At 51.8% G+C, this 23,293-nt stretch overlaps 1 protein-coding gene across 19 annotated transcripts in view; it reads right to left on the bottom strand.

Moving 5' to 3' along the window:
* EHMT1 (euchromatic histone lysine methyltransferase 1) overlaps positions 1 to 23,293 on the bottom strand; it is a 112,706-nt gene that overhangs the window by 52,865 nt on the left and 36,548 nt on the right. For 13 of the 19 annotated variants that reach the window (XM_072025447.1, XM_027471165.3, XM_038165167.2 and 10 more), the window contains one exon: positions 8,391 to 8,478. In XM_072025447.1, the coding sequence (XP_071881548.1) occupies positions 8,391 to 8,478 (88 nt within the window). Of the gene's footprint in view, positions 1 to 8,390; positions 8,479 to 11,111; positions 11,220 to 13,954; positions 14,146 to 14,253; positions 15,035 to 17,861; positions 18,011 to 23,293 lie in introns of those variants that run through there. The other 6 variants (XM_005027507.6, XM_072025445.1, XM_072025441.1 and 3 more) reach the window with 5 other exon arrangements.

The raw sequence follows: 23,293 nt of genomic DNA, 5'->3' as shown, positions 1-23,293 counted from the left end.
CACCAGCAGGGCTGGAGCAGCAGCACTGCACCACTGCTTCCACTTTTCCCTTTTAAATGCATCCATTCAGTCCATTTTCTTACCCTTAGGTTGACCTCAAAGATCTGTTTTGATACCAATTCCTGTACAAACAGCACTCACAGATGTCACCTCTAAAACCAATGCATTCTAGTACCTGAAACTTCTGTATTAGTCCCCAAACCTGCTTTTAGGTGCTCATCTGGGACTTGAAGACAAACATTTCCAACATCAGATTCAAAGCCTTGACTCAGTCAATACACTCGGACCACCCGATCCAACCTCCAGCTCAAAGCACAGCCAACACCAAACTGCAGCCAGGTGCTCAGAGCTGGCCCAGGTGGGGCTCCAAGACCTCCTTCAGCCCTCGACCTGCCCGGCCTCACCCTCACCACAGCTTACATGGAGACAGTCTCAACCCTGCCTTGTAAAACTCTGCCCCTTGTTTTGGTCAGTAAACATCTTATTGTAAGGTCTCTTCAAAACCTGACAACATCTGGTAGCTCCTCCTGAGGTTTAATGTGGGCAATGTGTGCTGAGGGGACGCTTGTGCTACGCAGACCATTCCCCACCAAACCCAGCCAGGCTGCAAGGCAGAGCTGGGTGAGCTCTGCAGAGAGCAGGGGCACAACCCCTCGGAGGCAGGATTTTAGTGGCTCTCCAAGCACGACTCCAAGTCAGCAGCCCTGTCTGCTGCCATCTCCCGGCTCCCAGACCACTTTCTGTGTACTGAAAGCTCTGATAAGACGCACAAGGGTTTGCTTTGGGTAGGGACGACTCTGATTAGGAGAAGGTAAAGTGCTACTAGGTGTTCTTTCACTGTTATTTGTCTATTTGAGAAATCTTGGGCAGCTGTGCACTTACTCTTCCAACTTTTATTTCTCATCCTTCATCAAGCGTCTTTAGAAGACCACGCTAGTGCCATTTAAACAATCCTTTCAGCAAAGTCAGCACCAAAACAAAGCAAAAAATGGGCTCCCTAATTACAGCTGAAGGTTTCTAGCACTCAGCAGCAGGCACCTGGCTGAGTGAGGCCTTCGGTATTTGTTGATTCAAAGGCTGTGCACTCCCACCAGAACAGTCAAATAACTTCAGTGGCTGAGCATTAGATAAACTGAATAAGCAGAGTGCTAAAATTGCTCTACCTGCCAGGAAGGCAACCAAAACAAGGTGAATTAGAGCACTGCCCTAGGGAAAAGAATAACTGCATTACCCCTGAAAGCGTCACGGACTTTATGAAAAATCCATGAGGCTAAAATTAAAATCCCACATACAGCTTACCCCTCACACTCTTATTAAGTGTCCAAAACACAATCCGACTGACTGTGGCAGTGCCATAAATCTCTACAGACACCACACCTCCAAATCTGCGTTACTAGAAACTCGACAAAACAAAGCTGTGAAATTCCACCACCCCTAAAGCTACCCCAGGCCTCAGGCCGCGGGGAGGGCTGTGCTGCTGCTGCTGGGCTGGGGGAGGTCGGCCCCTTCCTCCTGCTCCCCGTTCTGGCAGCACTGCAATAATTTTATGAGCTGGTTACTTCAGGACAAGGCTTTTTCCTACAAGCTGAGCGCGCCTGGTGCCCAGCTCGGTGAGCCCACCAGTTCAGATCAACCCAGGGCCTCACCCGGGCATCGGCCTACAGCCGCCCCCACTAACAACCAGCTCGTCAGGAGCCACGTTGCTAATTAATACGTGGTAACCCAGTCAGATCACACAGCCAGAGCAGCTCCCCAGGCATGTTCACACGTCTGACCACGGCCAGCAAGCCTTGGGCACGCGCCTCCAGCAGCACATGTCTGCAGGCTGCCGAGCAGATGTAACGCAGCTTGTATTTACATTTCTGCTGAACTGGGGCCTACAGAAGGGGATGGGAACACCAACTACAGAGAGCAGGAATCTCACATGGGATAAATGCTGGATAAAAGCCTACAGGAGCTCTTCAACAGCACCACGCAGCCAAAGAAATGCTCGCTCCTTACGAGACCTTTTCATCTCCCCTTTTCTCATTTTCCAAAAAAAGGGTTTAATCGCAAACCTGCTAAAATCTTGTTGTCAAATATACCTCATGGCAATGAGTTCCATGGGTCAATCACAAGTTTTTCTTGAAATGAAGGCTTCAGCTGAAGCCTTTTCTTCTCATGCTGGGAATGCAAGTGAATAAAAACCTAAAATCGATTAATTCTCTAAAACTTTACAGCTTGACAACACTCATTTTGTTCTAAGCAGACCAAGACTACATTTCATCTGTATTCTCCTCTCTCTCTAACTCCCTCTTTGTTCTTTAACCAAAAATGAAAGACAAAGCCCATTTCCCCAGATTCTAGAAGCATCCTGGTATCTCCAGGGATGCCTTATGCAGGCCCCACGCCATATTCAGCAGTAAAAACCAGTCACATTGTCTCCAATGCCTCCTGCACCCCAGTACAAGCATTCCCAATTCATTTTAAATCAGCAAGGTGTGGGACTGGTAACATCTCCAGAGGCCAAACTGTTTGGCGACGTGTTCACCTGCGAGGTGTCAGCAGTTGACACCAAGCTGAAGCAAGGTTCAGTCACTGTGCACCTTCTAGGAGTTGGCTACGTTTTAATAACAGAAGGAATTCAAGGCTTAGAGAAGTATGCAGATATATGACCCCTGCAATTCCACAAGCAAAGAATAATCAGTAATATATTTAAATGGGCGCTCTGAATTACCAGCTCATTGAGAGCAGTGAGGAGTTCACAGCCTCCCACCTCCACGGGCTCACACAGACCCTTTGCAGCAGCTCCAGTCTGAAGCTTTCTTCTCAATATCAAACACAGCTGCTCAAAATTAAATTAAAACTGCGATGAAGAGAGCAGAATCTTGAGAAAGGAGAGGAGAGGCTAAGACAGATAGGCTGAGGACATTTCATCTAAACTGAGATGTCTAAAATATCTGAAAGGCTGGGGTGCCACTAAGCCACCGTTGCCACCAACAGAGAGCAGAAAGCTCAGCTAGCACGGTCTGACTGAACTGCAGACATCTGTCTGCGGGTAAATCACCGCCTGGATGCGTCTACCACGTGTAAGCAGAAATGAGGTGGACTGGTTCAGAATTAGAACGGTAAAATAAAAATACCTGAATTAGGCAAAACGAAACCCATCTCTGAAATCCCAGCCCAGGCTCCTCTCTGCTGCCTTCGCCTGCCATCCGTCCATCTGGCAGGGCCAGGCTTGGCTCCTGTCCCACCCCAGCCCCGGCCGGTGCCAGAGCCTGCCCTCGAGCCCAGCAGGACAGATGCTCGGCCACCAGCAGCTGGAGGGAACCAAATCACCACTGCAGGTACAGCAGGGGACTGGTATCCACCAGGAACTTCCCCTGTGCAAGCAGCCAGGTGACCGGCTCAGAGCTCTGTAGTAACCTCAGAACCCTCCAAAAAAAAAAAAAAAAAGTCTTAAATATGTTTTTTTCAACTCTTATCTCTGCTCAGTGAGACAAAACAGGAAAAATATGCAAGTGTTATGAGCATTACTCCAAGCCAGACTGCAGTCATTGCTAGGTTTGAGGGGAAAAGAAAAAAGATCCTACAAGTGAATGCAAAATTATCCGATCTGGAACTTTAACACATTTTCCTGAGCATCTTGGTACTGAGCACTGGTGGAGGCGAGACACACGGCTGCTCACATCCTGTGAGGTGTTTCCAAAGTGCTTCTTGTGTGCTCACAGTGGAACAAGGGCAGGGCGGCCTTCAGGTGCTGCAGGGGCAGTGCCACGCTGAGCGAAGCACGGGCAGGACTTAAACGAAAACTCATGATTTTGAACTGCAGTAGGTGACAGGTGAGTACTGCAAACATTTATATTTATAATACACACATTTCACAGATTTTTATCCTAAGCACTTGCAGGTCATCTTTAAAACACCACAGATAGCACAGGCGTTATTCGATATCCAACTGTCCTGCTGGAAAAAACTTTCAAAAGTGAGACACACACCTGCTTGCTCCTTGGGCTGCAGTTCCTCCCACCCCTTCCTTCTCAAAGTGAAACGAAATTGTGAAGCAGAGAAAAGCCCAGCTGAAATAAAAAGGTTGCCGAAGAGATGTGAGCTGAAACAGAACAGACCAGTAAGAAATGGGAGATTGAGATCCTGTGCTTCATTTGAAAGGAAAACCCCACCTCTATCAGTCAAGCCAAAAAGCTGAGTGTTTTGAAGCCAAGAAATGAAGAGAATTATAAGTTTCAGGCCAAAGTTCCTCCCTGGAGTGAGCTATTGATGGTCTAGTGTTTTTTTTCCCCTGTTTACATCTGTGCAGGCAGATGACACCCATCTGAGAGCTTGGCTCTGTATTTCCATGATGCAAGTGCCACCCCTCCTACTGTCCTGGAGTACACAGGCACCTGTGGGAACCCGCCTCCCATCTCCTGCATGACCTACCAATAGCCAAAACAGGGAAAAACAACAGCAAAAAAAATGTCTTCTGCTGTTATATGCTCCATAGTGAGCTTACACGGGTTGAATAAATGGGATTCTGCTTCTTGCCGATGAGCCACCCATGAACACTGGTGGACTGAAAGCTGTTTCATGTCCTGCATGAAATTAATTTGTTCCTTTGCTCTGGGATGGGGTCCACAGTGTCATGGGGCCACGAGGCCCCAACCCGGCCATGCCCAGTGGTCGCAGTGCTCCTGCTCCCTGCGGCTGCAGACCCGAGCATGGCGAGCACCTGACGGGCTGTCAGGGCTTGGGTGAGCACCTCGAGTGTCTAATGAGCATCGTTTTGCTTTATCTGCTCTCCTGGCTGCCAGTCTCAGCAGGGAATCCCAGTGCTGAGCAGGTCAAGGCAAGGAGATTATTCTTTTCCTCCTTTTACAGCAGCCATCTCTCCACCTGGGAATGCAAAGGTTGCAGAGGCTCAGTGGAGAGCAGCACGTTCCTCACCCTCGGCAGCTTCCTATCTGCAGTAAGAGGGAGAGGAGAAAAAAAAAAAAGAAAGAAAAAAGGCCCCTCCAGGAATTTAAAACCCTGATGCTCTCTAAAAGCAGTTTTAAGTTTATTTGAGAGCAAAGTGACTGTGCACGTCTCATCCAGCACCGCTGCTCTTGTAAGCAGCTGCCTCGGGTGAAGTCTGGGAAAGGCTGAGCGTAATGGAGAACTTCGTTACCGGCTGCCCTCCCTCCCTGCTCGCCCGGCTGCGGCTGGCGTGGGGCTTCCCACCTCTGGGGCTGAGGAATAGAAGGAGCAGTTGGCCTTGAGAACTCAAGCAAGATGTACCACGGAGCTGGGAGCTACAGACTTTAGGAGAACTGAAATCCCTCGCAGTTCTTTCAGGAAACCTCTCTTTAACTAGTTTCTGAGTCAGACTACATCCAACACAGTCTAATAAAACCGTTCCTGCTCATCTCTGCCAACTGCCTGCCCCTTTTCCCTGTCAGAGGGGAAGAGAGACCTAAACTTTTACCCACACATAAAACCGAACTGCGTTTCCCCACGGATGACAAAACGCAGTCTCATCCACAGCTTTTTTTCCTATCCACATTGAGCAATTTTACACAGAAGGAGACATTAAGCCTAATGAGCAGCTTAACCGGAGCTTTACGCAGGCTGGGAATCAATCCCAGAATCAGAAATTAAAGCACCAAGAACACCTGAAGATCTCATTCCTACAGATGTATGTTAAATTTATAGTTCAATTACTTCTCTTCATCGGTGCCAGAGTGAGGCTAGCAGAGGACTTGCCAGCTGACAGCAGCGGCGCATTGCTGCAATACCTTTCCCTCGAGGAACAAAGAAGGAAACACGATGACTGCTCCCAGCTCCAGTTCCCCCCTGGAGCCCCGACCTCCAGGCTGTTCCCTGAGCACCCCCCGAGGGCTCGTTCCCATGCAGCCACATCCCAAAAGGCAGGCTGGCACGCCAAGGGTGGCCAAGATAGGGGCCACAGGGCCTCACAACGCCTGACTGCAAGCTGGGCAGTTCAGCTATCGCTGCACAAGCGTTGGAGCCTTCCCTGCAAGAGAAGAGCCTCAGGGACAGTGGTGGTGCCAGACAGCAGCTCACAGAGCCACAAAGTCACCGAAGGGTTCAGGCTGGCAGCTGCAGGCACTGCTGCAGCAGGGCCAAGGTGCCTTGCTTGTGGGGCAGGCTGCTGAACCTCATTTAACGTTGCAAGCTGAGTTCCCTGGCACGGAGAGAACAGAACTTTGCATGTAGATGTGTAACACACAAAGATATATTTGGTGAGGCAGCAGCAGAGCTGAGACACATGCTGCCACAGCTCGAATGGGGATCTGATACCAACCTCAGTATCAGCACCGTTCTGAGTCAAGGGAGAGTAAAGAGGGTTAAACAAAGCAATTCACACTAAATCTTTAACCCAACCATCACCTTTAGTCAGCCTTTGGATCTGCCAAGTTCCAGCCTCCGGAAGTTTCAGATCTCGGATTCCATATCCACAGATAACCTGCCAAGGGAATTTTCCCAAAGGGAACAAAACCCAGGACAGATCTAACTTTGTGTTACAGGCAGGAGTTCCTACCAAACAAAAATCAATCTGCTCAGCCTAAAACAGGACCCAGAAGCACCAGTGGCCTTGTGTGGCAGCCCAGTTCCAGGCATCCTCCTCTCTAGAGAGAGAAGTTTAGAAGACAAATCTCAGGCGGCAGGGTGCTCGACCAGCCCATACAGCCCATCTCCACCAGCTGCTTCCATCCCACAGGTAGGAAACTGGGCTCAAAGAAAACATTTCATTCCAACGCGCAAGTCTGCTGTAATGACTTCACGTTCACATCACACTCAGAAATGTAAATTCCTATGCAAATGCTGAACGCTGTTATTAGCAGGCTTTAGGACCGTTAACTAACTGAACCCTCTGATGATCACAGCTGGTTAATGAAGGTCAGCTAAGAACAATGCATACAGCAGTGACCAAGCAAACCATTGTCTTTTACACATGTGGTATGTTTGGGAAGAAAAAGGACAAATCTGAATGTTACCACAAGAATGGAAACTATGCAGTTTAGAATTTAGGACCCTTTCTGCCCTGGTAACAGAACAGTGCAGCACCCTGAAGTGCCTGAAAGTCGAGCACCTTGTCAGCTCTCAAGACTGCTCCTGCACAGGGAGGGTTCTCAGCTTCTTTTTCACACACAGTCATTTGCTTTTAGTCAAAATCAGTCAAGACATACAAGGCATAAAGCTTCTCTATTCCAACCCTCATCCTGCTTTTTCACCTCCCTAGACTCTTGACACTTACCTTGAGATCACCCTAGACCTAAATAAACTTGCATGATGCTCCTGAGCCAAGCAAGGCAGGGGATCAAAGCTCGAGTCTCTGGCCAGAGCAATGCAACCCCACACCGACACCTCAGACTTCATTTCTGGTCTTCCCAGGTCAGAGCCCCACGCGTGCCTGGTGTCAGCAGCAGCTCTCACGTGCTCCCAGTTAATATGCAAGCACCGTGGCCACATCTGACAGAGCATTCAATATTTTGCTTGATCTGGGCTTTACTTTCTAACCAGAGCAACCTGACAATATGCTGGACAGAAGAGAACAGAAAATGCAATGCTGTACTCATACAGGTCCAAATTAAGTATAAAAATTTGTTTCTAGCTAAAACTGGGTATTTGGATGGGATCGGTCCAGTGCTATTCCAGTGTTCTCTTACAGCGAGGAGAACAAAAATAACACCAAATCCCTGCAGATCAATGAGAAGTAGATACTCAAGGAATAACAGAGCCATGAAAAGGGGGGAAAAAAGATAAAGGGTTGTGTGTTTCTTTTCTCCTTAATCCCATTGACATTTATTAAGCCCTCAGATTTGTGTGTGTGCCTCTCACACACAGCCACATAGGAAAGACCTCATCAAACTAACACATGCACTGCCTGCAAAGTAAAAGCAAGCAGAGACAACGCAGAAAACACGAAACAATCTTTTAGGGCACGAGGTGCAGAGAGTCTGCCCCCACCAGCCATCCTGCAGCAACTGGTGCCTCTGGAGCAACAGAGAAACTCAAAGGAAAACAGAACGTTAACATTAACAGAGAGGAGAAGGGCTAGGTCATGGTGTGGCTCAGAGTTCAGTTAAAACCAGCCACACAGAGGAGGTTCAAAGTAACTCAAGCCTCCTTTGCGTTTCACAGCCACACCAAAGCAGAAGTGAAAATCAGATATAAGTCTGTAGGTGGGTGGGGATGGATGGACTGCAAAGCGAATCTGCATCCGCTGGGGAAAAGCCCTGCTCAGGGTAACACAGGAGGAGAACAGAGCCACTCTTTTCGTGAGAGCACATCCGAGACTCCTGGGGCACAGAGCACATCTCCAAGCCCCAGCTCTCGCTCCCAGCTCACCACGTGCCGACCCCAGGAGCCAGACTGAGGTCTGGCCCCCAGCCGAGGCAGGTGCTCACCTTCCTCCTTGTTGTTGGTGATGTCTTTCAGCAGCTCAGTCTTCATGCAGGCGTCTTTCCTCGTCTCTCCCTTATTCAGCACAGTTCGCTAAGGGTGGGGAGAGAAGGGACAGGGGAGAAAAAGAGATTTGGAGATTTAGCTCGGTGTTCATACACGTTCTACATTTAAACCAACAGGCGGTCATGGACATATCCTGTTTATAGCATGGGCAAACCTCATTCTGCAAAATAACGCTGCCAGGAAACTGCCAAGGCGCAGGTCAAAGATAAAGGGCTGCAAGGCCTGGCCCAGCACAGCCCAGCCTGCCCCACAGGGGCTGAGACTTCGGGTCCCTGGTTAAGAGGCAGCCGGGCAGTTCTGAACGCAAAGGGTGTGGGAAGCCAGCCCAGCGTGGCTGTACATTGAAAAGGTCACAAACGGCATCCCGAGGAAGTGACCCTCGCTCCCCCAGACTGCTTCAGCCGTGGGTGGGAGGAGGCAGAAGGACCGCATTTCTCCCTGCACACCATTTATCCACCAACAGGCCAAAGTGCGCCTCTGTGCTCTGCTTTCTGTGGTTCGTTCACACCTAACTTGCAAAGTGCCAGCCGCCAGCAAGCTACACCTAGCTCATCATTCCCATATCCATGTTTATTAAAGTCAGGAGCTCAGCTTTTAATTCTACAGAAAGCGATTTTTCTTTTTTTTCCCCCTTTTATTTGTGAGCAGAAAGGGAACACCTGCTCTCTCCTCCGCCTTTCACGTGCCTGGCATCACGTTGCTGGGTCAGGTTTGCAGCCCTAATACCTCTCCTCTTGGCTTTTTCTTGGGGAGGGGGGGGTGACCAGACAAAAAAAGCTACCAAAACAAAGGAAAAGATATTAAATAAAACAAAACAAAAAACAGACAAGAAGGGTCCTTTGCCACAGCTCTCTGCTTCCATGGACAAGCCAGGGAAGGCGCGATGCCAGCCCCGGGGCCGGGCGAGGCCGCGAAGGGCTCGCTGCGAGCGGCGCAGGAGGAGAATAAGCCCCGGTCAGGCCAACTGTCGTAGGGCGACGCAGAGAGCAGATGGTGCCTGCAGCCATGCAAATCAAAAGGTTTAAAGCATGCTGAGTGATAAAGGGGAAAAAAAAAAGCAAAACAAGGAGCCTGCCCATCTCCCACAAAGCAAGCAGGAGATAAGAAATACACACGAAGGCCTAGCAGCCTCCAAACCATCGCCGGGCGAGCCCTTCCCCAGCACCATTTGGGCTTGGAGCTACCGGGGGGACAGGCCCTGGGGTGGCAGCAGGAGCCAGAGCGTGAGCTCAGGGGCTGGCCGTGCTGCAGCGTGGGCTCTTCGCCAAGGGGATCCCAGGATGGGCTGCAAGAGCCCCGGATGGGACCTCAGGGCACCCGAGGGGTGCACGGAGCTGGCACCCCAAGGGATTGCTCCTCTCGTGAGCAGGAAGCTGTGGGCAGCCGGCACCGGGGCCAACACCACACACGGCTGCAGCAGGAGGAGCTTGGGCAAGGAGCACGCGGCCTTCAGGCTTTAACAGAGAGACAAAACCCAAGGCTCGCACAGCCTGACACAAAGCCTGCTTCCAACAACTTCCATCGAGACCTGGCCATGGAAGCACAGCCTCACACCTGGGCACAGGTCAGCCGTTCTTTGCTAAGCCCCTGACCCGCGTTCTTGCTGCGAACACCGACAAGTAAATCCTTCCTCTCCTCCACCCAGACTGGATGGAAACTGGGAACAGCTCCACTTCCCTGCTGGACTTACCCTGGTGCAAGAGCAACGTGAGGAGCTGTGTGAGGCCACAGCGCTGTCAGCTCAGACCTGCAGCTCACCCGTGGGCACGAGCACCCGGCACTGGCCAAAGAGATGGAGCCTCGGCTCACCCCACGGGGAGCAGCCGGTCAGCCCGACCTTTGTTACAACAAAGAGAGCTCTGGGCATCCCTGCTCTTGGCCTGACTCCTACCGAAAGCCTCAGGATTCCCAGCAGGCCGTTTGCATCCATCTGAATCGCTGTTTTTCCAGCAGCCCCGCTCCACACCCGACTCACGCTCTCCCTTCCACGGGGACGCTGCTGCTGCTCAGAGCACGAGGCCTGAAGAAAAGCTGCTGCAGGGACCCCGGAGCGGAGCAGACCTCGGCAGCTAACGAAGGCGCTCCCTCCTCTCCACAATTAGAGGAGCACGGAGCTGCCCCGGATCCTGGCCAGCGGCGGGAGCTCCTGAAGCAGCACCAGGGAGAAGCCATCGCTGCTTCACGTTGGAGTAAGAGCTGGGTGCCAAGGCAAGGCCACCCGAGGTGGCTTCCAAGGGGCTCTGCTGCTCTGTAGGGCAGAGCCCCAGCCAAGCAGCACTGGGTGGCAGCAGCCCTACCACCTGCAGGCACCGCTCTGCCTCAAATCAAAGCCCAACGACGCTACTGCGCCTTCACAGCCCTGCGCCGAGGCGAAAAAAAAAAAAAAAAGAAAATTAGGCCAATAAAAAAAAAGATGGCTGTGGATTTGGAAGCGTTCTCATCAAAAGGAGGCTACAGAAAACCACTGCAAAGCCCTCGAAGCCTCTTCCCCGAGGCCAGGCGCTCTCCCACCCCGTGCTCCATCACCCAAGGGCGGGCAGGAGGCAGCACCCATGGGTGCCCGCCGCCCACCGGCCCACGGCTCAGCTGCCCATCCATTCCCACCGGCCCACGGCTCCACCCGGCCGAGTCAGCAGCAACTTCGCTGCAAGTGTCAATACCTCCATGTTTGTGTGGCTTGCTTTTCCCCCCTTAAATTCAGAGCAAACTTCCCCTTCTGCTCACACCCCATGGCCCAATCCGTCGGCTGCTGATTGGCAGGGAAATCCTATACCCACCCTCCCCGCCAGAAGTGTCGGCTCTTGCAGTAGTCCCAACAAAAGCCAACTGCCAAGCTCGGGCTGCTTCACAATAAAAGTCTCGCACTCTCCTTTTTTTTTTTTTATTATTTATTTTTTTTTCTTCCCCCTTTTCCTGCAGCCGGCTGCCTCCATTCCCCGGCTGACCCCGGGCTGATTGTTAACCTCCAGCCACCGCGGAGCCTCCCCAAAGGTTACGTGCCACGACCAACGAAGCGTTATTCCCCCCACCACGACCTTTTCTTTGGAGGTTTTGAAGGAAAGAAAAATGGCTGCGTCTTAAGAAAGGTGTTTGAAAGGGCTTTAGAAGCCATGAGGACCCAAGCAGAGAAGCAAGCGCTGCTTCTAGTTTTAACTCTGCTTGCCAAAAATAAGGCTCCCCGTCCTCCAGCAGGTCTTTGGAGGGGATGGCAGAGAGGTCAGACCGAGGGAAGGGTCTGCAGCATTCCCAGGCAGCCAACTACAAACGACACTGGTGCCTTTAAAACAAAAAACAACAAGAAAAAGAGCAGAGCTGGGAAGCGCAGAAAGAGCCTTCTCATCTCAGCCTCCTCCTTGGCTTTTTCAGCAGCCACCCGCGTGCCCTTCGCAAGGGTCCGGGCAGGTTGCACAGGCAAAGACAAAACATGCACAGCACATCCAGCACATTGCAGCTTACCAAGCCCAAGAGAGCAGCGAGTTGCATCATGACCCAGAGCTCCCCGACAGCAGACCAGGAAGGAGCGGAGGTGGATGTGCTAAGATGTCTACCTTCACCACAGTCCTTTTTTTTTCTTTTTTTTTTCCCTTAAAAACCAACCTTCTAGGAACCTGAAACTTTGCAGCAACGTTGTTCTGCTCTGAGACAGGCACTTAACGCAGGTCGGCCTGAGAGAGGGCTGCCAGCAGGATGAGCGACCCCTCTCCAGCTCCGCCGCGTGCGGGAGCACCAACAGCAAGAGGGACGGCGCCGACCCTGGAAGCCCTGGGGCCTGCAAGCCCCAGACCAAGGGGCTGGCACCCGGGGGACCGACCCTCTGGGGGTGACACCACCAGCACACGGGTCCCCACGAGGCACAGACCCTGCCAGCTCCCACCCGCCAGGCACGGGGCAGGATTTCAGCCCCAGCACGGCGGTGAGGTCTGCAGAGCGCACTGCAGCACCAAAGGGAGGCAAAGCTCCCGAGAAATGATGCAACTCCAGCAGCAGCACAGCCCCATGCACTCTCGTTCTTCCCTCCCAAAAGCAAAGCAACAAACCCAACTTGCTCATAGTAACCTTTGCCTCAAAGAGAAGGCAAGCGCTTTGTAGCTAATTACAGAGGAAGCAATGATTAAGAAAACGCTCGTGGAAAGACAGCGCTTCTGCTGTAGGCAGGAGGAGATGGCTGATTTCAGGCTCCAGCACTACTCAGGTCCTGCCGTGCATGGGCAAGGTCTGGGAGCACCGCTCGTGGGGGACGCTGACCGCAGGCCTGGCATTAAGAGCAGCAGGAGAAGCATTTGAAGAAGGAAGGAGACGGAACGATGTACCTGGCCTACAAAGCAGTCACCAGTCTCAAAGCTCCTTTTCTAGGTTAAGGCCACTTCCTTATAAGCCTCGTGCAATCATGTGAACATGGAATTTTATCTGCAGCTCACAACAAGCACTCCTCTCAGCCTCAAGTTTGTCCCCAAATCAAACAAGACCTGCAGTTCTTTGTCTCCCGAATCCCTCCCGTCCGTGCTCTTCCTAAAAGGACAGAAACATTTCCTTCTCTGCCCCCATGGCTCCCTCCTAATCCAGCCGCACAAATCAACTCCCCAGACAGGGGGAAGGGTAGAAACCAGGCGCAAGTCCCTGCATGCAAAAGCTGGGAACGAGGAGACACTTGCATGAAAGGCAACGGGACCTCGTACAGCACAAGGCAGCCCACAGTGGTGCTCAGGCTTCTGGCAGGGGGGTTTGCAGAGCCCGAGCTCCACAGAGCTCCTGCAGCGGCGAGGCCATGAGCAGGACAGCAGCTCTGGCATGGCCACAGCGACGCTGCCTCGCTGCTTCCATGCTGGGAAGCGTTGCACCCATCTCACTGTGTCCCAGTAGAGTTAAAACCAGTACGACTTGTATGTGCAGACAAGTGTAAATCCAGAGCAGACAAAGGCATCTCCTCCTGCTACTGGCTGAGGTTAGCAAGAAGTACAGCTGCTGCCTGCCTTCTCTTAGCACCAGGGAGGGGGAGTAGGGCACCCTAAAACGAAGCCAAAGATTCCTCGTCCTCCCTAGCAAAAGCAAACCAGCCACTTCAGAAACACCAAGTCGCCAGGAAGGCTCAGCAAGGATGAAACCATAGCACCAAGAAGAGCCTGGAGCGAGCAGCCTGCAGCACCCTGGGGCGCAGCAATCACCCCCATCACCAGCACCCAGGCACCTCTTCGGCCTCCACACTCCTCTTCCTCCCTCCCCCAAACCACCACAGCCACAGGAGCAGCTCCCTCGCCCCTGCCTAGCCCAGGGATGCCACGCAAAGGAGCTCCTGCTCCAGGCTGGAGCTGAAGGAGGTGGCCCCAGCCCAGGCACTTCCTTGGGAAGGCCCTCACCCCGCACACACCACCTCTTCCGTGCCACCTGCAGCCACAGCGACGCCTGCGAGCCGGGAAAGCAGACAGGGAGAGGAAAAAAAGGCAAAAAACAACACAAAAGTTGCACCCTAGGGCCTGTCCCTCTAATAGCTACAGCAAAACCTCACCAAGACTTTACTCTCCTGGAGGGTGAGAAAGGCACGCAGCGCTGCCCAGCACCCGAAGTCCTAGAGGTGGCAGCTCCTCACCACCTCGCCTCCATGGCCTACGGGCTTCGTCCTTCGTGGGGCTTTTTTTCTGCTCTGTCATTAAGAGTGGAGCCTGGTCTTTTCCTTCAATCCCAAGAATTACACTGAATTAGATCATCTTTCTCGGCTCACCTCCCCCTACAGGCAGCTCCCGAGCATGCTCAGCTCGGCCTGGCGCTGCCATTTCATAACTGCATTGTTTACAGACGCACACTGACCTGCCATTTTTTGACAGTAAGAGAGGAGCTGGTGTTTGCAACCACGGTCGCTCGCAGCCCCTGCTCCTCGCCACCGCCGGGGCGCAGGCGGGCTCCTGCCTCGCAATAAAAATCCAATTTGGAGAAGGGAAATTGCAAAGTGTGGAAAGTAGCAGGCTATTGTTCTTGTTGTTGTTTTTCGCCTTGATTTAGGTCAAAATCCACCTGCTCTGAACGCGCAGTCTAGGAGGAAGAAGTTAACCCCTCTCTGGGGCGAGGGGAGCACAGGTCTCGTCCGGCTCAGTGCAGAATGCCAGCCATGATTTCAGCTTCTTCGAATCACAACTGTGCTTCGATGTCACCTAAAAATATAATGCTCAGCCCGGTCTGCCATCCTCCGTCAAGCCTTCCTCTGAGAAAGAAAGGGTTGGAAATATGGTATTTCCCTTGAATAAACAAGTTGGCTTAGTCCCAGCACATACAGTTTTCTCCTTTAAATGCAAACCAGAGTATTTTTGCAGGCACACAGGAAAATGAGGAGAGGAGGAGGGGAAAAGTTCCTCGTTTAACACCAAGAGCTCCATGAAAAGCCTTGTAAGGTTGCTCCCAGTCCCTTTCTGTTCCAGTCCTCTCCCCGTCTGTGCTTATCACACTTCCCAGGTGAAAGCAGCTCCGAGTTATGCTGGAGAGAAAATGCCAGAAGAGCTGGAGGTTTCCTCATCCTTGGAACAAGGACAATTTGTGCAAAGCTTCCTTTACAAGAGGCACTGTGCTGCTCCGACACAGTATGGCAGCGTTGCAGGGAAGACGCTCGCACGTCAGATCTTCTTAACCCCCACCACCTCTCCCTTCTCCACCACTTCCACCAGGCTTCCCCCTCCTGAGGGGATTGAAGGGAAAAAGTATAATTGCCAGCTTTGGGGGAAGCTAGCTCGTATTTTGGATCCCAGAATATTTTTAAGAGCTTGCTCTGTATTTTTTTCCCTACCAATATTATTTTTTTGCCCTTTTTTTTTTTTTTTAAACACACATTCCAATTTAGCTTATACAGTGCATGAGCTTCTCTCCTGCTGCTTTACTGACTACTGTAAACCCCGCCAGGCAGAGCTGTGCTGCCCGTCCTCCTCCGCTGCCCCCCTCCAGGTCCAACGCCACCACAGAGCAGAGCCAGACATTTCCTACGCCGCAGAACAGCCCAAGGACTTCAAACAGGCACCGGGAGGGGAGGAGGGACGGACGGACGGGACGTCAGGGGAGATCACGTTACGGCTGCTGGGGTCTCCTCTGCGAAGAGGGTTTGATTTCAAAACTCATTTAATTTACAGTAGTTGAAAAGAACCGGCTGAAAGTGGTAGTTAAGGGTTATAAATTCAAGATTTGCTTCCAAATCACTGACATTGCAGCTCGCTGCAGGAACATATGGTCCTCCGAGCCTCGAGAGCAGGGAGCGCACGCTGCCAGAGCCCCAACTCTTTGGGCTGAACCAAAACCAAGAGATTTCTCCCATTGCAGGGCAGTCGCTGCGGTGCTTCCTTGACCTTTAGCAGCTCCAGGAGCAGGATGGGCAGCAGGAAAAATTTAAGGGGAAAAAGAGAAAAGCACAACAAAAAGCCACACCAGGAATCCAGTCATCCATCCCTCCCCCAGCCATCCACAAACCAGCTGGCCATGACAGCGAAGCTCCTTAAATGTCCTTGTTTACCTGAACAGAATAGCTCCCTGCCATTGTACAAGCAGCACGCAATCCAGAGATGGCACCGGGTGGAGGAGGTGGCTCCAGCACCCCCGTGCACACCCCATAGCAGGACCCGGCCCCTGTGCTGGAGGGGAGCGGTGGCTGCAGCCCCGGGGGCACGGGCAGCCCGGCCGGATCCTGCGCCCCCCCTGCCAGGCCTACAGGGAGACATTTGGATAACAGTGGGGCTGACCAGCTGAAAATACATCCCATAGGAAAATCCAAAATCTTCTTGCAAAGTGGGGTGATCAAAAAATGAAGGTGAAGGGTGGGAGATGAGCGTTGGTTTTTTCCCAGCGGTGACCACCACGGGTGGGCAAAGCAAGCGCCTGGGCTCGGGAGGACTCATGGTTATTTGGAAAGGCTGGCGGAGGCTGCTGATGTTGGAGTTAGAGGAACTTCAAAGCTGGTTCAATAGGCAAAGGGGAAATAAAAAAATATAAAATAAAATAAAAATAAAAGGTCCATTTTTTGGGCTATTAACCCTTACTGAAGGGCAGCATGGAAGTCCAGACCTGGGCTTGCTCTCCTCCCTCCAAAAAGTAGGTCAGGCTTTCCAGCACGGTTTTCCCAACGCTTTCAGAAGGCAGCAGCCAGCGGTATCGGAGCACGAGGTGCTTTGGGCAGTCGGTCAGGCAGCCTCTGGTGGCGCGGCTCCTCAGCCTTCACCCCGCCAGCACAGCGGCCACTTCCAGGCCTTCGCTCATCGCTTCTAGCGAGAAACCTCTCCTCATGGCTTCTTCCGATGCCCTTTCCTTCCACACGCGAGACAACAAACGGGGAGCACGCTGCTGGTCGAGAGGAGGCAGGCTGGATGCTGCGAGGAGGCACCGCCGCCTGCCCGCAGGCCCCCCACAGCCACGGATGCCGAGCCCCTCAGCGGGCCGCCACCGCCATGCCCGGGGCTCTCCTCACGCAGCCTCGGAGCCAGGCGGCTGCCCCAGGCCCGCCCAGCACACCAGAGAGCATCTGCGTTTAACACAAACAGCAAAAAAATGCCAACATGGCAGGGCCAGGGGGCTGAATTTTAGCTAAATAAGCTGCAGGCCTGGGCCTCCTGCCATGAGACCAACCACGGACGTTTCATTTTAATCAGCTGCTTGGATTGCAAGCTACTACCAAAAGAAGGGGGGGAGGGGGAGGAGGGAACACCCAAAAATTTGTTTTTTCCTAGTAAAATAATATTTGTTCTTCCCACCAGCCTCAGCAGAGAGCTGTAGGCCTGGCTGGACCCAACGGAGGGCTGCCAGCCCCCATCCAGCAGCCAGGGTCCTCTCCTTCTCTCCTTCCCCTTGGAGCAGCCCGGAGACCCCAGCCTCCCTCCGCTCCTCTTGCCCACAGCTGCTGCAAGCAGGGAGGGCTCCTGGTAGAACCAAAATTTCCAGAGACTTCATGCTTTTAAAATAAATAAATAAATAAATAAATAAATAAATAAAAAGCACCAACAAAATTAAAAAAAAAAAAAAAAAGATACCCCCAAACAAGCCTCCCCACTCCAGAAGACAAATAAAAGACTGCTTGGATACAAAGCCCAAGCTTTCCCAGAGCCAGGTAATTCCAGATGTACGTGCAAGGCCATGGAACAGAACAAAGTCACAATCATAACAACACAAAAGAGCACTCAAAGGCTGACAAGGCAGGCTCCAGGCTGCTCCCCAAACCGCCCCTGCGCCCTGCCCCACGTGGCTGCCTTCCTGCCGCGCTCCCTCCCTCGCACGGGGCAGGATAAAAAAGAAAGAATTGACAAAAAATAATCCAGCCATGATTATCTGAACTGTCTTCCTCCTCTCCGAGGCTTCTCCTTTCCCACCTGGCGCCAGGCTGCCTGCGGCCACAACCGGAGGGAAGCTGCTATTTATGAGGCATGGGAGATGGACACTGCGAGCTACTGTACCTGCAGACATCTGTGGTCTTCTCCTGGGGAAGACTCAAAGAGTTGCATATTCCAGATCCTCATGAGCAGTGATTCAGTTTCTGCTCATGTGATAAAAGCTCCCTCTACAGAGTGAGCATGCCCAGAGGAGACCATTTCACTGCTCCCTCCAAGCTGCAGCCATTTCACAGAGAACCTGCAGGCTCCAGCGTCCATTGGAGCGGCGATCAGCCCGGGCATCCCGGGGACGCCCCGGTAATGCAGATCATCTGTCAACTTTCTGACAGGGTGCCAGGCCTCAAACTGATCGCTCGCCTGAAAAAAAAAAAGCCTTTTAAGCCCAGAATGTGTTCAGTTTCAGTGGCCTTCAAGAGTAGCCCTTGCCCACAAAAAAAAAGGGAAGGGGAGCAGGGATGGGGAGGGATGCGGTGTGGCTTGGGGACATCCCTGTGCTGATTTTGTTTTGCTTAATTGGGTGTCTGTCCTGCGAGGAGGGGGATGAAGGCACACGGGTTAAACTGGTTAAGTGTGCAGTGTCCAACTGCAAGTGTATTTGAGATGTGATCTGCTGAGCTGAAGGGGTGCTGGTTTCCACTGCGGGGATTTATAATACAACATGACCTGGTACAACCAACCTTAAAAGCGTATCACAGGCACAATCATTAAAAAGAGAGGGGAAAACATAATGAAGTGATAGTGAGTGCACTGTGAGGTGCAGTAGCTCTGAGCTCAGCCTATGTCAAACCATATGATACAGCTGGCCCAGCCAGCTAGATAAAAGAAGGAAATTTTAGCTTCAAAATAAAAGTTGTTTGTCTCTGTTCCCCTGAACAATTAAGCACAAACTCTTGGCAACCTTCATATCTGCTCCAGCTCCCGGTAAAACGTGCAGAAACATCTGTGAGCAGAGCTGGGCTGGGAGGGAGGCGAGCGCCCGGCTGGCCCTGGCGGGGAGGCAGCGCAGGGGGTGCCCGCGGCCCCCCAGGACCGCCCGGCAGGGGGAGGGCGGCCACGGCGAGGAGAGGAGGAAGAGGAAGCTCGGAAATGGGCTGTGGCACCTCCCGGCTGCTCTTGGCCAAAGCAAAGCAATTCCTCCATGAAATCGGAGCACAGAGGACAATTGTCTTTAAGGCTAAGTGCTAAAGTGAAGAGGAGCTTGGTGTAGTGCCTTGCAGTGGGCTTGGGGGGGAGGGGGAAGAGGCTGCACAGTGGGAGGAAAAGCCACAGAAACCATGGAGAGGTTTCGAGAAGCCCAGTGATTTTATTTGCCTTGCACCTTGCATGAAAAGCAGGCATTCAAACCGATGCCTTCAGCATAAGCATGAAGCCATCGGCTGCTCTGCTCTACCCATCCCCTGCTCTGCTCTGCTGAGCATCGCCAGCGCGTCCTGCTGTTGCATTATCGCAGCCTGGAAGCATCAACAAGCCACGTTTTCCCCAGACCCAGCAGCTACTTCACCACCGTGTCCATGCACATTTGCAAAGCGGCAACAGTTAAAGCAGCAGAAGAGCTGCCCTGGGTCTGCCTCGGCTGCAGTGACACTATTTTTCTCTCCACGCTCTGGAGAAGTTTCACTCCTAAACAGTTAAAACACACAAGGCTGAATTGAGATGACTGAAATTCATAGAGAATGAATATTCGGGATGACAGTACAAAGCAAGGATCTCTCACCCACTGGGTTTTTGTTTGATGTAAATTTTAAGTTTTAATATACATAAAATGAGATTTTGCTGGCCTTTCTATCAATCACTGAAAGGCAGAGAAGTAACAAATTTAAGACAACCCCAAAAAGCCCCAAACAGAAGCAGACTGGAGCTGTATTATCCACTGCATCGAGAGATCACTGTAGTTCAAACCAAAGATGGCTTTGTCGATGTGTCGCCCTTCCTTGCAGCATGAAATCACCAAGCTTTCATCAAAAACACAGAAACAGAAACGAAGATATTACTAAGTGCAAAGTCAGCGAGCTACCACCATCCACATCCCTTTGCAGAGAGGAAAGGAGGCCGGAGACCCACGCTGCAGCGCTCGGTCCTCCTGCATGCCCAGCTCCCCGCTGCATCTCAGCGCTAGAGATGTTTTTAGTGCCGAGGTTAAAAATACACTGAGAGCAGAAGCGACCGGAGACACTTTTCACATCTCATGTTCATCCTTGAAAGTATTAAAGACATTTGAAAAAATACATAAATAAAAAGGGAAAAGGAAGAGGCTCAGGGTAGTGCAGATGCTTCAACAACCAACCCAAGCCAAACAAGGGATCCGCAGCACCCCAGCACCTCCTGTCCCAGCTCTATCTCCCCGTCTCGCAGAGGTCTGGGCTCCCTCCTAACAAGTCCCTGCAGGACACACACCCTTCCTTCCACCCTGCAACCATGGGTGGCACATCAGCAGGGATGAGCAGTTTAATGTTCAGGGACCGTACGCAGAAGCCCGCTGGACTGTGCTCCCCTCTCCTGGAAAATGAAATCTGTCTCCAAAATGGCTGGGGAAGGGGGGTTGCTCACACAACAGCCCGCACCCCACAAAGCTTTCCCCTGTATTTACCCCAAGCAGTTCCCCCTTAATTTACCCCAGCAGTTTCCCCACCTAAGCATGCCCATGGGGGGCACAGCGCAGCCCTCCCCATTTCAAAGCACATCCTACCAGGGACCAGAAAAATGCCCAGGATTCTGACGCTGAGCCTCCCTGGCCTTGGTTCTCCCATTCAAAGCTTGAAAATCCCTTTCAGAAATCTCACGTTTCCAAGAGGAAGGCAGCAGCACAACACAAAGGACACTGGGTTCCTCGGGGCTTTTGCTTAATTACACCATTACACACGGCATTTTCACAGCTCCCTTGCAGCGGAAACACAAGTGGGAGGCAAGGGGAGACGTTGCTTTTCTATAGGAAGAACAATATTTAGCTCCACAAAATGCAGGGGTTTCTCCTCATTTCCATCAGGCTCCTCTCTCGTTTCAGACCCTCCACTTGCTCAGACCCAAAGCTCACTTTCAGCCTCCTCAGAAGCGATCCCATAAACACAACGAAACAAACCACCAGCACTCGAGGGGCTTTCAGTATAAGGAGCATTTCTGCTGGAATCCCGATTTGCTTCTGCCTTGCTAAGGACCGCTCCTCAGCTCAGCCACAAGCTCTTAAAATGCCTCCTTGCCTCCTCAGTGATTATTTACAACATTTCCTTGTGAGAATGCCCATTCCCAAGACACAGCAAGCATCCTCAGCATCCTGCAGGAGAGCTGAAATGCCCACGTCCAGGCTCAGATAACAGCTCTGAAGGAGCAGTCACTCATTAATGCACACTTCTGGAATCACACTTTTCTCCACCTTTTGAAACCTTTTTTTTTTTTTCCAAAAAAATATTTTCAAGCTATCTCCTTCCCGCCTGCTTTTAGTTTTAGAAATCTGGCTTTAGGTAATAAGAAACATTAAATGTTCCCTGGGACGCTGTGTTGAGTACATCACACACACCAAAAGGAGGAAAAAAAAGAAAAAAAAAAAGATGCTGTTGCGACAGATGTTGAGATGCAAGCTCTCTGGAAGACGTTGCTATGTTTTGATAAGAGTATGCATCGAGTATTTCATTTATAGGGCAATCCTAGAACTTTATTTAGAAGCATATTGGCCAGACAGCTGTAATTCAGAGCATACTGTAGTCCTAACAGTTCCCAATTATAAACTCCTTCAGCTTTAACTTATAGTAACCACAGCTCCTTCTATTCTGGAAATGTGCAAACACCATCCCTCTGCTTCATTCAGCTCTTGCACACCAACAGCTCCCACCACAAAAAAAAACAGCCTTCCTCGAGAAGGGTACTGACCGGCATCCCTCGCACACCCCATCTCACCATTTGCTCAACGGACAAACGGTTTGTGGGGTTATTTTGGGGCCAGGAGGTGGGGTGGGAGCAGCACAAAGCCATCCTGCTTATTAGCAGTCTTCTGCCTGCTTTCCTGGCAGTGAAAATGGCCGCTCGCATTCAGCCTCGCCTGTGCTGCAACGCTCAGCTCAAACACCAGGGCTCAGTGCGGATCCTGCCCACCAGCCTCACGTGTTCAGCGGTTCCCTGTTCTTTGACCTCACACCTATTTTTTTTTCAGCATTAGGGCATTCACGTGAAAACAAGAGAGCTCTTCATTGGGAGAGAACCGGTGCTTCATGGTGCTTTTCTCTCTCCCCAAAATCACAAATACCGCAGTCGATGGCTCCACGAGCAATCCCGCTGACATTACGCGTTTCTGCAAGGAGCAGAAGGAGCAGATGAACTCTTTAAACACAAAGCTGCCTTCATGCAAATATCACTAGTTAAGAGCGGAGAAATAAAGCCAGCATGATGCATGTACAGAATTGGCTCTGAAGAGGCTGCTTTTCAGCAGCTGCCATAAGGTGGCAGTGGGTCTTTAAGGCTACCTTACACCTTCCGCACAAGCACAATAGGAAATTATCACACCAGTGGTTTTCAGCATCTGAAACTGTTTAATCAAATTTCCTCATCAAGGGAGCCAGACCATACATGAACACTTGGGCCCAAGATCGTTTCAGTGCCAGAGTCACACGAGGAGAAAAAGCCACCGGGATCAATTTGGAAAAGCTGTAAATGCAGCCCCGATCCGAGCCAAAGGAAACCAAAACCTTTTACTTTCAGTGTACAATTACAATGCCGTTTATTTTACATAAACACTTCTCTTTCTGCATTCATCCAACCACAAACAAGCCAGCATCCATTAAAAAATAGCGAAGCTTGCGTCGCCGGGAAGCTGGGACTCGAGCTGGCTTTCTGCAGGGACTGCACAACCAACGCCTTGGAGCTCGGCACAGAGCTGCCCCATGGCCTGGGTCACGCAGAGGCTGCACCCTGCCCTGCCCCATCTCCTGCAGCTCAGAGAAGGCAGTGGAAGCGTTGGGAATGCCAGAAATGCAGAACTGGGCAGCAAGTATGCAAGGAACTTTAGGTAGCAAAGGGACTCATCACACAGACTGCCCCAAGTGTGTGAGACCGTCACCTGGGACAGAGCAATGGCACAGAGATGTACGTGCTGCTCTTCAGCACATGCTCAACTGCGTGATGTAAAGCAGCAGGAGCAGCCCTGAAGAGCAAGCCAGCCTGCTCACAGCATGCAGGATGAAGACTGTAACCTCAGAGATTCCTGTTAATGAAAGTTAACCATGGAAAGTTTGCAACACCGAAGTGTTCCCAAGGCCCTGACGCAGCAAGCCTTACCTTTAGAATCCCAGAATATCCCGAGTTGGAAGGGACCCACAAGGATCATCGAGTCCAAAGGGACCCACAAGGATCATTGAGTCCACCTTTGCTCAGACCTGACCGACGCCACCGTAGACACCCAACAGCACCTCCCGGGGGGGCAGAGACAGCCAGCACCTCCTGCCCCCACACAAAGCCCCATTTCCCCTGCCCCTTGCTGACACAAGCCTGGGAGCCCACCCGAGAGTCCC

The sequence above is a fragment of the Anas platyrhynchos genome, chromosome 18 (genome assembly GCF_047663525.1).
Source record: "Anas platyrhynchos isolate ZD024472 breed Pekin duck chromosome 18, IASCAAS_PekinDuck_T2T, whole genome shotgun sequence".
Classification (NCBI taxonomy): Eukaryota; Metazoa; Chordata; class Aves; order Anseriformes; family Anatidae; genus Anas; species Anas platyrhynchos.
This window is presented reverse-complemented; position numbering and strand designations above follow the sequence as displayed.